Genomic DNA, 14,134 nt, shown 5'->3' on the forward strand with positions numbered 1-14,134 from the left:
ATAAAAAACAATTCTTACAAAAATTTTATCCTATTCTGAATGTTTGTTTTTGTTTTTTCCCCAGCCTACTAGTGCATTGTTTGGCATATTCAATGTTCCATTAGGCAGTGCACTTTTGACCACAAGTTCTGGTTCTGTGTATGAAAAAGTAAAGTTATGACACTTGGATGACATGAGCCAAAAAAACAAACAAAAATTAAATGAATAAATGCTTTATCAGAATGTTAGGTACTGTCTAATTTATCACTGGGTGCATTTATGGCTCTAATTATTTTCCATGATTTAATTATGATTAATTCAATAAAAAGACAAACTTGTACTAAGCAGGCCTTCAGTGTACCATTCCAATCACTAGCTGCAGTACTCGGGTGCATCATCAATGTACAGGTTCTGACACAGTAGTGATGAGAGAAAATAATCCATCTATAGTCCCACCATGGGGAAATTTCAGGCTATCAATGAAGACTATCAATATTCAATTCGGGCACTTGATAATGTAGCTTTAGGGGAATACTTTATTCTCACTCTTCAGTGTTATGTAATCGTACATCAAAAAAATGCAATCCAATGAAATGTTAATGATTTTGGTCTACAAAGGATCTTCATCAGACTGGGTTGCCAGTGAATTTCGGAGAAGAAGTTGGAGATAGATGAAGAAAATGTTTGGGTATACCGCTATAGGAAATGTCTGCTCAACATATACTGCTATATCTGCACATTTTCTTCACCTAAGACTTACATCCTTCATTGCTATGATATTGATCCACAAGGGGATACAGAAACTCAATTGCAGTTATTGTGTATTAGACAGGCATAGTATAAGTGTGTGTGTGTGTGATAGACAGGGAATACAGTGATGGAAAGCTGTTGGGGTAGTTTCTCTCCTTTTAAACATACAAACTAAACAGTAGATATCTTGGCAATATATTCTTAATAATAATATGCTGGATAAGATTTGATCATTTGTGTTTTATTTTAATACTTTAGGTTTCTGCTGCTAATCTGTGGTTTGCTGGATACTTGTTAATATCACTTTATACAAGAAACAAGATTTTCTTTCACGACTACAACATACTTCTACCTAGTGGTTTTGCTGTAGGTGGATCCACCTTGCTTGCTATAAATGGGTTACTAGGAATCAAAATTTCAAGCAGAGGTACTCGTTGTCAGCAAGGAACTGTAAGTATGAAATGTCCTAAATATAAATACTGTGTGTGTAAATGTGTGTGTGTGTGTGTGTGTGTGTGTGTGTGTGTATATGTATACACACATATGTATACACACACACACACTATATATATATATATATATATATAGTGTGTGTATACATGTATGTGTATATATATGTATGTGTATATATATATATATATGTGTATATATATGTATGTGTGTGTATATATATATATATATATATATATATATATATATATATATATATATATATATATATATTCAAATCAAAAATGCTTTATTGGCACGTCTGAATAGATATTTGGCATTGCCAAAGCTAGTAAAGTGGTGGTGGTGGTGGGGGGGGGAGTTGGACTCGGGTGGGTATGGTGGGTGGTTTGGGGTATAACAGTCCGTGGAGTCTCATCTTCCTCTGCGTTGGTGACTGCTATATGGGGAGGTGGGGGTGGGGTGAGGCGGGTGTATTGGGATAAATATAATAGTCCGTGGAGTCTCATCTTCCTCTTATTTGGTGACAGCTGGACACGTATTGGGCAGCGATCTCCACAGTGGCCTCTTCTTCTCCCAGTAGGATGTAGAGTTTCCTCTTCTCGTCTGCAGATATGAAGTCTGGGATGTGGGCAGAGAGTCTTTGGTAGTAGATGGCCCTCACAGCTGAGTATTTGGTGCAGTGTAGCAGGAAGTGGGTCTAGTCTTCTAGGACCCCCTGGTCACAGTGCTGGCACAGTCTGTTCTCCCGTGGCTTGTACGTCTGCCTGTATCGCCCCGTCTCTATCTCTAGGTTGTGGGCGCTCACTCTGTACCGGCTCAGGGTCTGTCTGTGTTTGGGGTGGCGTATTCTCTCCAGGTAGGTCGCCATGGTGTAGTCCCTTTGTAGGGATTGAGTGAGTTTCTTGGAGTTATTTATTTCGTTTCTCCATTCTTCAATGTACCGCTCTCTGTTTGCCTCTGTGGTCGCCTTTATTTCGGCCTTGGTTATCATCTGTTGGTGTTTTTGGTTTGGTGGTTGGCTGTTGTTTGGTTGGTGAGTGTCTGGTTTGCTCAGGTGGCTTAGCCATGCTTGGTGGTGGTAGGAGTTGGGCTTGCTCCCCTGGATGTGTGCCTGGAAAGCTAGCGCCCTCTTCTGTATGGTGAGCCATAGGGGGAGTCTGCCTAGCTCAGCTCTGCAGGCCATGTTGGTGGTGTTGCGATGGACATGGAGCAGGTATTTGCAGAACTCCAGGTGGAAGTTCTCTGTTGGGCTAGAATCCCATTTTGACTGGTCTGGATAGGTGGCTGGGCCCCAAACCTCACTGCCATAGAGAAGGATCGGGGAGATGACAGCATCAAATATCTTCAGCCAGACCCTCACCGGTGGTTTCAGGTGGTACAGTTGTCTTCTGATGGCATGGAAGGTTCTGCAGGCTTTTGCTTTCAGGGTTTCTATTGCTGCTTTGAAGCTTCCTCATTGGCTGAGCTCCAGCCCCAGGTAGGTGTAGCTGTTGGTTTTCTCCAGTGTGGAGCCGTTCAGTGTGAATTGTGGGGTGGGGGCTTTATTGTGGCCCTTCTTCTGAAATACCATGACTTTGGTCTTCTTCTGGTTGATGGGTAGGGCCCATGTGGTGCTGAATTTTTCCAGCACTGACAGGCTTTCTTGGAGGTCTTTCTCAGTGGGGGCCAGGAGTAGGAGGTCGTCGGCGTATAGCAGGAACTTCACCTCTCGATTGTTCAGGGTGAGGCCTGGGGTTGGTGAGGCCTCCAGGGCTGTAGCCAGTTCATTGATATAGATGTTGAAGAGCGTTGGGCTCAAGCTACAGCCTTGTCTGACACCTCGGGCCTGTTGGAAGTATGCTGTCCTTTTCCCATTCACCTTCACACTGCACTGGTTTCCGGTGTAGGAGCTCTTGATGACGTCATACGTTCTTCCTCCTATTCCACTCTCTAGGAGTTTTAGGAGTAGGCCTGGGTGCCATACTGAGTCGAACGCCTTCTTAAAGTCTACGAAGCAGGCGAATATATTGCCTCTTCTGGTGTTGTGGACATGCGTCTTGATGAGGCTGTGCAGGGTGTAGATATGGTCTGTGGTGCGGTGGTTTGGCATGAACCCTGCTTGGCTCTTGCTGAGGACCCCATGTTGTGTGAGGAAGGTGAGGATTCTGTTATTGATGATGCTGTTGAACAGTTTCCCCAGCGTGCTGCTGATGCAGATCCCTCTGTAGTTGTTGGGGTCATAATGGTCCCCATTCTTGTAGATGGGGGTTATGAGGCCTTTGTTCCAGTCTTCAGGGAAGTGTCCAGCATTGAGCACGAGGGTGAATAGCTTTGCCAGTGCCGCGTGTATTGCTGGAGGGCTGTATTTGATCATCTCTGGTAGGATGCTGTCAGGGCCACTGGCCTTTTTGCCTTTCAGCAGGACAATTCTTTCCTGTATATCTTTTATGGTGATTGGTGAGTCCAGAGGGTTCTGGAAGTCTTTGATGACTTTCTCCATGTCCCTCAGTTTGGTGATTATCTGTTGCTGTTCTGGAGTTAGGTCTTCTTCTGGGATGTTTTTGTAGAGACCTCTGAAGTAGTTGAGCCAGATATTGCCATTTTGGATGTGGAGAGAGTTTTTCTTGGGCTTTGTGCCCATGTGGTGCCAGGTCTCCCAGAATGAGCTGTCCTGGAGGGAGTCCTCTAGTTGCTCTATTTTGTGGGAGAGGTACCTCTGTTTCTTCTCTCTGAGGGTGCCTTTGTATTGCTTGCATAGATTGTTGTAGGCTTCCCTCGTCTCTCTGTTGTTGGGGTCTCTGTGTTTCTGGTTGGAGACTGCCCTTAGAGAACGGCGTAGAGCCTTGCAGTCGCTGTTAAACCATTTGTGAGACTGTTTGTTAGTCGGTCTCTTGGGCTTTGTCTGTTTCAGGCCTGCTAGTTCTGCTGTGGTGTACAGGATGTTACTGAAGTCCTTCACTGCTCGGGTGACCCCTTGTTGGTCTGGCTGGTAGGAACTCATATAGAAGTTTGTGAGCAGTTCCTTGATTTCGGGTCTGTTAGCCGCATTGGTGTATTCGGTGGCCCGGTGACTGGCCCATTTAAAGAATGGTGGCAGGTTGTAGAGACCAATCTGGTGGGGCTGCTGTGTGAGTGGCTTGTCAGTGGATCTCATGTACAGCAGGATCTGATTGTGGTCTGAGATATAAATATATACACACACACACACACACACACACACACACACACACACACAGTGGCGTAACTAGGAATGGCGGGGCCCCGTGGCGAACTTTTGACATGGGGGCCCCCCCTGGGGCGCACCCCAACCGACCCCGAACACCTCGACCGACCCCATCCTCCGCACTCTATTATGTCCCATAGTGGCCCCTGCACACAGTATTATTTATATATATATATATATATATATATATATATATATATATATATATATATATATATATATATATAAAATATTTTGCATAGACAAAAAAGTCCAGTTTTTTTAGTCCAAAACACAGGTAGAGTTTATATTCACTCAAAAGAGTGGTGGAGAAACGAAAGGAAATGATACAAAAATAAATACCTGCCCGGCTAGGCTCTAACTAAACATAGAATAGGTTACCTCACCTATAATAACAGAAATCCAAAACCAGTTGAATAATTCAGGACACAGCTCCAAAAACTGACTTCTCTGTTTGGCACTCCAGCAAATCTCTGCCAAAGGTCTGCTGCTGGAGCAACTTCTTAAGCCTCCATGACGAGGAGACTCTCAACAGCTGAGTCACTGCTGGAACATCCCCAAAGTGTGAACTGGAGGGCGAGTGGAATGAGGTCCCACTACCAAACCTACCTGTCATTTCTAAAAATCCAGCTCAGTAACTGGAAATTTGAAATAACCCTCAGCAGGCAATAGTTATCTGCTGAGAAACATTCTTTCTGGAGTTTTCTCATCTCACCCACCTTAGTAGTCTGGGTGAGATGTACACCCCCTCCATTACCTGACCAGCCATCAGCTTACATATCCCCCCCTCCCTCTTCTCCAAACCGGAGTGCTGGGCATTTGTGGCCATCATACAATGGACCCGTGACAGGGTGTCAGCATTTCCCAATAATTTCCTGGGTCTATGCTCCACACTGAAAAGTTTTTTTTTTTTTTGCAAGGATAGGAACCATCTGGTAACTCTACCATTTCTGTCCTTATTAATTTTCATCCATGTATGGGGAGCATGGTCAGTTTTTAACTTAAATTTACTGCCCAGGAGGTAATACCTCAGGGCATCCAGTGCCCACTTAATGGCCAAGCATTCCCTTTCCACAATGGCGTAGTTTTCTCTGCAGGGGACAGCTTCCTGCTCAGGTATATAACTGGTGCTCCTCACCATTTACCACCCGGGACAGCAACGTTCCTAGACCTGCATTTGATACATCTGTCTGCATCAGGAACTCCTTCCTAAAGTCAGGGGCTATCCGCACTGGCTGCTGGTATAGAGCTTGCTTTAACCTCTGGAACGCCTCCTCTGCCTCTGGGGTCCAGTGGATCATCACTGACTTCCCACCTTTCGTTAGTACAGTGAGAGGAGCTGCAATAGAGGCAAAGTTTGGCACAAACCTCCAGTAGTAGCCAGCAATGCCAAGAAATGCCCTGACTTACTTCTTGGTCAATGGTCTTGGCCAGTTTTGTATTGCCTCCACCTTATTGATTTGGGGCTTTATTACCCCTTTCCCAATTACATAGCCCAGGTACTTGGCATCCTCCAGCCCTAAAGCACATTTCTCAGGGTTAATAGTAAGGCCTGCCTTGCTTATGGAGTCCAGTACTGCCTGCACCTTACAGAGTTGACTTCCCCAGTCTGGGCTATAAATGACCACATAGTCCAAGTAAGCCACTGCGTAGTCACGATGTGGCTGCAAGATCTGGTCCATCAACCTCTGAAAGGTAGCAGAAGCTCCATGTAAACCAAATGGCATAACCCTGTATTGAAACAGACCTTCCAGAACAACAGACAGTTTTCTTTTTGGCTTCCTTAGACAAAGGTATTTGCCAGAAACCTTTTGTAAGGTCCAGTGTGGTTATGTACCTGGCATTATGTACCACCCAACTTCTCAATCAGTTCATCAACCCTGGGCATGGGATAAGCATCAAACTTGGAAATCTCATTCAATTTTCTAAAATTATTGCAGAACCGCCAAGTACCATTGGGCTTTGGTATCAATACAATTGGGTTAGACCACTCACTTTTGGATTCCTCAATTACACCGAACTCCAGCATACGTTTAACCTCAACTGACACTACCTCCCTACGTGCCTCTGGTATTCTGTAGGGTTTGAGGCTTATTTTCCTCCCAGGTTCTGTCTCTACATGGTGCTCTATCAGGTGTGTACGCCCTGATAGATCAGAGAACTTGCGTCTATTCTTCTGCAGGAACTCATTTGACTCCTGTTGCTGGGGCACTGAGAGGGTCTCATTCACACGGATTGGAGGGATTGGTGGCAAAGAATCATCAACCTCTGTATTTGAGGCCACCAAGGATTCCCTCTGGTTTCAGGGCTTAATCAAGTTCACATGGTAGATTTGAAAAGGCTTCCTTTTCCCTGGTTGGTGAACCTTTATAGTTGACTGGCCCTACTTTTTCCACAATTTCATATGGGCCTTCGCTAAGAACTTGCTCTCCACAGTAGGCACCAAAATAAGGACTCTGTTTCCTGGGTTAAATACTCGGACTCTGGCAGAACGATTGTAAATTCTGCTTTGGGCCACTTGTGCTCTGATGTTCTTTTACAATTGGCATGACTGTTGAAATGCGATCCTGCATTTGAGCTACATGCTCTATGACACTACGGTATGGGAAAGCCTCCGTTTCCCAGGTTTCTTTGGCTATATCAAGTAAGCCCCTGGGGTGTCTACCATACACTAATTCAAAGGGGAAAATCCTGTAGACACTTGTGGAACCTCTCTAATAGAGAACATCAGGTATGACAACAGGCAATCCTTGTCATGACCATCTTGTTCTACCACCTTTTTAAGCATATGCTTGAGTCTTATTAAAGCGCTCTACTAACCCATCTGTCTGGGGGTGATACACAGAGGTCCGTATGTGGGTAATTTTAAACAGCTTGCATAGCTCTTTCATCACCTTTGACATGAACGGTTTGCCTTGGTCAGTCAGTATCTCTTTAGGTATGCCTGTTCTTGAAAACATATAGAATAACTCACGGGCAATAGTCTTTGATGTCATATAACGCAAGGGAACTGCCTCAGGATAGCGAGTAGTGTAATCTAAGACAACCAGAATATATTGGTGACCTCTAGCTGACTTGACTATTGGACCGACCAAGTCCATACCAATCCTTTCAAAAGGCACTTCAATGATGGGAACCAAGGGACTACGGAAATGTGGGGCTGGGGCATGTACCTGACATGTAGGACAGGACCCACAGTAGTCCTTCACTTCCCTGTACACGCCTGGCCAATAAAATCTTTGGAGAATCCTCTCCTGTGTTTTCTCCGCCCCTAGGTGTCCCCCAAGCACATGATTATGGGCCATATCAAGTATCAATTTCCCCATTACTTTTTGCAACCCGATACAAGAGGTCATTATTCATAGCAAAATGTGGGAATTGGGGGTCAGCATCAGGTTCCTGAGGCACATTGTTAACAACTGTCACATTATGACGAGCATTAGCAAGAGTGGGATCTCTCAACTGTGCAGTATAAAATTATCCCGTGAGACCTCTAATTCAGGTATCATCTTCCTCACCAGATAGGACCTGTAACGGAAAGGTGTTGCTCTCCTCATGCACTTTGGACGTAGGCGGCATTTCCACCTTTGGCTGTGTGGTTATACCTTTTCCCCACAAATCCCAGAACAAAGGGAAATCGCGTCTCAAAATCACATTATGCATAAAGATTTTTACAACACCCACTTCATAATAAACAGAGCCTACTATAGTCTCTATTGTGACCTTGGACATGGGGTAGTCCGTGACATCCCCGTGGATGCAACAAACACTCATACGTTTGTCCTGGATAAAGTCCCCAGCTATCAAGCTGGCATGCACCAGAGTGACCAGGCTACCAGAGTCCAACAACGCCTGGACAGAATGGCTATTCACCTCAACTTGACCTGAGGCCCAGTCTCTAGTCCCGGTGCCGCAGCACAGACAGGTCTGGCAAATAATGATCGACGCCCAGCAGCGTCACAGTCCATTGGCTCAGAGGTGAATGAGCACTGGGTAGCAATACGTCCCCACTCATGGCATCTCCAACACTGTACCAGCCCTGGTTTCTCCAGCAGAGAGTCCCTTCTTGGGCTGGTGGACTGCCTAGAAAACACATCTCGAGCTCTACTCCCTCCGCTCTCAAATAACGGAACAGTCTTACCGGGAGGTGCCCTCCGCCGGGTGTTCCTGGGGGATGGTCGCGCTGTAGGGTCATCACAGAGTTCCACCTTAGTCGCCAGGTACCTCTCCAGAAGGCTGACTAGCTGGTTGGATTTTTGGGGTCTCCATGTCCAACCCAGCGCTGCAACGCAGGAGGAAGAGCTCTGGTGAACTGATCTAGGACCACCTTCTCCACCATCTTTGCAGGGGTACAGGTGTCTGGTTCCAGCCACTTTTTCACTTTCACTTTTTCAGGGGAATCAGGTCGTACATCTGGGATCTGGCAGGCTTGTCCATATGGTAGCTCCAGGTATGTACCCACCGGGCACGGACAGCAGTAGTTACCCCCAGCCGAGCAAGGATTTCCGCTTTTAGTTTGTCGTAGTCCTGGACATCTTGCTGGCAGAGGTCATAATAGGCTTTCTGGGGTTCACCGGTCAGATAGGGTGCAATGACGTCTGCTCAGTCAGCAGCTGGCAGTTTCTCCCATTTGGCCACCCTCTCAAACAGTCAGGAAGGCCTCCACGCCATCATCTGGGGTCATCTTTTGCAAAGCTCTTTGCACAGCCCGCTTCTCATCTCTGTGCTTCACAGGTCTCTGCAGGCCAGTGACACCAGTCTCTTTAAAGAGCGTAGTCTGTTCCAACAGCAAACGGTTGGTCTCCTGTTGCTGCACATTGGACTGCACGAGATGCTTCAGTATCTCCTCCATAGTCTGGGTCTGTATAGCGGCAGCAGCCTTCACCCAGGACATAAGAAAAAAAAAATTCTCCAGCAAGGAGTGGACGTGTCGTTGCCCCAAGCAACCGCTGTATGCCCGCGTCCTCCACCAATTGTCAGGGTCTGGGGTTTCTAGGTGGGGTGGCATAGACACACAAGTCCAGTTTCTTTTAGTCCAAAACAAAGGTAGAGTTTATTTTCACTCAAAAAGGTAGTGCAGAAACAAAAGGAAACAATACAAAAATAAATACCTGCCCAGCTAGGCTCTAACTAAACATAGGTTACCTCACCTAGAATAACAGAAATCCAAAAGCCAGTAGAATCATTCAGGACACGGCTCCAAAAATATGACCTCTGTCAGCTGCTGGAGCTGGCTTCTTAGGCTCCCTTGATGAGCAGATTCCCTGCAGCTGAGTCGCTACCGAAAACATCCCCAAAGTGTGGACTGGAGGGGGGTGGAATGACAGGTCCCACTACCGACCTACCTGCCACTCCTAAAAATCCAGCCCAATACTTAAGATTTACCAAATCTCATCCCACAGCAGCAGGAACAGTGGATACAACGTACGGTATCACAGTGGCATCAGCAATGTGATACCGGCTGCACTGTTTTTCTTCATACAAGTCTTTGCACAACAAGCACATAAGACATCCCCTGAAAATAAGGCATAGCATGTCTTTAGGACCAAAATTTTATATAAGACACTGTCTTATTTTAGGGGAAAGATGTACAAGATGTAAGAAAAGATGTACAAAAACCCTTTCCGAAACTATAACCTTATCATGCAAGGAATAAATGGTCATTCTTTGAGTGTTTCTGTGTATATAATAGTGAAGGTGGTCTCTATAGCAGCATTTGGTGTTCCCACAGATCCTCTCTCTATACCACACTTCTAAATATTAAACACAAATGCACCATAGTGCGTAATCTTTAAAAAATGGATATTTCCATTTTATACAGGGTATAAATAATATTTTAGCTTCTTCCAGGTCATATAAGTAGTGTTTGCTTCCCGTTATCTGCTTATAGCCCTTTTTTTAATTTTTTTTTTTTTAATTAAAATAAAATTGTGTGTGTATAATTATATATACACAAAAATGTATTCCATCTAATCACACATTTTGCTACTAGTTAAATATAGGCCTCCTACCAGTGTTTCAATGAACTTGTTGCACACTGTGAATTTATAACATTGCATGTATGTGGTGTAATTAATATAACTATTGCAGACTGTAAATGAATAAACTGACATCTAATGAAAATCTACCACAATCTATTTTGCTTTCCAGACAGATCTCTGGGTGTGAATAGCTATATACATGCATATCAATCTTTCTCCAATAATACAAAATACAATGTGGTGTTTGCACAACATTGTAGCTTCTTTTATGAATGGGAGCCACAATGTAGATGTGTGTATTAGGTTACTGTATCTTGTTCATTAGTATAACTTCACGGCTGCATAACAATAGCTCATGTGGACCAACACTGCATTATTTTCTCTGTTTTGTCTTTCAGTTCATGTATTTTATTGTGGTGTTACTGTGCATATTGAGTTCTGGAGTGGTATTAGCATATGTGTGTACACATTGGGTAAGTACAAGTTTTACTTGCATACTTATGCATATGGTTTAGGATTCAATGACTAGCTTTTAAGTAAAGTTATGTAGGTATATATTATTGGTCTATTAAAAAATTTTTAACAAGTTTATTTCAGTAATGTAAATGTCAAAACTTGGAGTATTGTGTTATAAAAGGGTCGCATCAGAGGCGTAGCTAGGGAGTTGAGCACAAGAAGGAGGTTGAACAGGTTGAAGTGGGCTCCCAACTTGCGGTTTACAAGACTGTTAACTTGCAGGATGGGTTTTAACTAGATCGATGTGTGCAGCCTCTGATCTAGTTCAACGTAAAGCATTATTGGCGCCGGGGTGGGCCTCACAAAGTCAGTGGGCTCAGGGCAGCCGCCCCCTCTGCCCCCAAGCTAGCTACACTCCTGGGTCGCATGAATTTCCCCCTTTTAACTAAGCGGGTTAGATAAGTTTCAGTATATATTCCGGAACACTATGAAAGTATTGATTGACCATTAACTCAATTCAATCATTATTTTTACTCTACACAGTTTTATGAAGCAGTGGTGCCTGATGTCTATGTTGGGTACAGAACAGTATTTCTGTTACCAAAATATGAGGCACTTGACCCTTTTCCTCAGCACCCATTTCTTTTTGCATTTCTGTTTTCTCCTTCCCCTTGCAAAAAGCCATCACTTTCCGTTCAGAGGCTCATGATGGGTTTTTTTTGTTTTTTTTTTTGTCCAGGAGAAAAAAGCAAGTAAATTTGTATTTCATGTTGGTACCATTTAATGGCCCTTACAATATAATGGAAAGCTGGATGGATGGATGACTTTTTTTTTTTAATTTTATTTATTTTATTTTTGTGGGGCAAGTTTTATTTAGGTTTTTTTTTTCTAGGTTATTTGCTTTTTATTGCCTACTTATTTACACTATAAATTAGATGAATATTTTTATTGTTTTAGTATTTTCAGTGTGTTTTGTTTTTACTGTAATTTTCTTAATCCAGCAAAAAAGAAAAAAATGGGGGGCACTCACCAGAAGTTCAAAGTCTTCATTTAAAAACAGTCCTTTATTCGGTACTTCATATGAAATCAATTAGGGAGAGAGTAATGGAGGCGAACACGACAGCCGTTTCATGCCAACTACGGGCGCTTTCTCAAGCGTAACATGTGAAATCATGTAGAACATGTCGCCCAGACAGCTCTTGTGAAACGACCCAACAAATACTCTAACATGAACCTTAGCCGCAGCCTTATTTGCCTATCCCTACTGCTCACAACCCCCTCTGCTTCTCTATCTTAACTCCCAGGGTCCCTGTGTCAGCTGCTGTTCACAGAGAACAATGTGTTTTATGTTCCCTAAATGTAGTGGAGACATTTTCAATTCTAGGTTTCAATGGAACGTCCCACCTGCAACACAATGAACATGGTTTTCTTCTAATTGTTCTCTTCTGTATCTCTAAATGGGTCTCCTTTTTAAAATTTGATATAAAAAGTTAACTTCCAACTATTAGTCAAAATTTAAGTTTTTGTAGTTGTGGTAAAAAATCCTGTATCGCATTTGGCTATGTCAGATTTAGTGTTATTTCAAAGAGCTATGTTGATGATAGGAAAAATGGTCAGTATTTGCTGGGGTGGACATGTGTAGACTTAATCGACATGCTGAGATTTCAGCCGGTCTGCTTTTGAGCCATCAAATCTGGGTGATGCACGCAGGTCCACTATTACCACAGGGCAAATAGTGCCTCATGGTAGTTTTGGGGTTCCATTGGGACAATCCTATATTTGTAGTGCTGCCCTGTTGTTCTGGGCAGGGGGTGTAGGATCTAGTGTGTTGAGTACAATGGTGAAGCAGGTAATTCCTCTTGCGCGCAGTGTCTTAGGTATATCCTGTTGCTGCCTGAAGCCTCCAGGAGCAGAGATAGAAGAGAACAGAGGAAAGGTGAGTAGTTGTTTGTAAATTTTAAAATATATAATTATAATATTTTTTTTTTTTTCTTTGTTCAATCGATTCTACTTTAGGCACCAGGAGGGGACAATATGTATACACTGTGGGGGCAGTTCACATGAAACTGTGGAAATAACTCAAGGGGGACTTTATAATGTGGAGGCAATTAGAGGGGTGCATTATAATGTCTGAGGGGCCACTTGGTGGGACAAGTTAATGTATGATGGGCTACTAGGGAGGCATTATACCATGAGGGATCCACTGAAGGGGTATCATAAGTTGTGTGGGTCAGGTATGCCTAAATGGCTGTGATGGGGGTGACGGCCCCTCATGCACTGGGTTCATTACTGTGTTAAAACAACCCTGGATGAGCAAATTATTATTATATTTTTTTTCTCAAACATGTGAATCCTCCATTTTTTATGTATACAATTGCAAAATGTTAATTTTTTTTTTTTTTTAAATATATTACCTGTATATTTAGCCATTGATAATTGGCAAACACGCACAGCAGAGTTTGTAGTCTGTTCTGCCAAGGTCTGCACATTGAACGTTTGTAGTAAGCATTATATAAGCATAAAATACTACTTTCTTATGTAATACAGTATCATAATAAAATGTGGTTGTGCCCCCCCCCCCCAATGTAGTTCAATCCAACTCTGTGGCCTCTCAACAAAAAGTGGTGACCCCCCCCCCCCCCCTTTGATTTACAATACAAGAACAAACATCGCAATTTCTAAATAATATATCTTATTATATCTTCTAGCTGGACTATGAACTGAGACCTATGCAGATCGCTTTTCAACAGTATAATGGTAGTGGGATTTCTGTCGATACAATTCAAACACAGGTATACAATTTTATTTTTTTTTTGTTAAATATAAGATGAAAGCTTTATTTATCTGTTTTTTGTTCGATTGCTTTTAAAGTGGAGAAGAAATTCTTCAGCATAGATCTTTCTCCTCCATTTGAAAATTAAACACACATTCAACCTGTATTTAACATTTCAGTAAATTGTCTTGGATGCGAATGGAAGATGACTAGAGATGAGCGAACAGCATTTGATTGAGTACGTGTTCGATCGGATATAAAGCTGTTCGAGATGTTCGATTCCAGTCGAACACCAGGTGGCAAACTCGCTAAAAATTTGATTTCCCTCCCACCTTTCTTGGTGCTTTTTTTGCACCAATAACTGCGCAAGGGAGGTGGGACAGGAACTACGACAACGGAGGCATCGAAAAAAAATCGGAAAAAGTAATTGGCTGGCTAATTCAGGTGACCTCCAATTTATACGTACAGTGGATTTAATATCCGGTTCATATGAGACTGTGAACTATGTAACTGTGAGACAGGGATAGATGTATATGCATT

The 14,134-nt window shown here is 43.3% G+C and overlaps 1 protein-coding gene across 1 annotated transcript in view; it reads left to right on the plus strand.

The window, feature by feature from the left end:
* Positions 1-436: 436 nt before the first annotated feature.
* LOC142189624 (tetraspanin-3-like) overlaps positions 437-14,134 on the plus strand; it is a 46,447-nt gene continuing 32,749 nt past the window's right edge. The window contains exons 1-4 of the mRNA XM_075262229.1: positions 437-538; positions 988-1,179; positions 10,764-10,838; positions 13,530-13,613. Coding sequence (XP_075118330.1) covers positions 437-538; positions 988-1,179; positions 10,764-10,838; positions 13,530-13,613 — 453 coding nt within the window. The remainder of the gene's footprint in view (positions 539-987; positions 1,180-10,763; positions 10,839-13,529; positions 13,614-14,134) is intronic.

This window comes from Leptodactylus fuscus, chromosome 1 (assembly GCF_031893055.1).
Source record: "Leptodactylus fuscus isolate aLepFus1 chromosome 1, aLepFus1.hap2, whole genome shotgun sequence".
NCBI classification, from domain to species: domain Eukaryota; kingdom Metazoa; phylum Chordata; class Amphibia; order Anura; family Leptodactylidae; genus Leptodactylus; species Leptodactylus fuscus.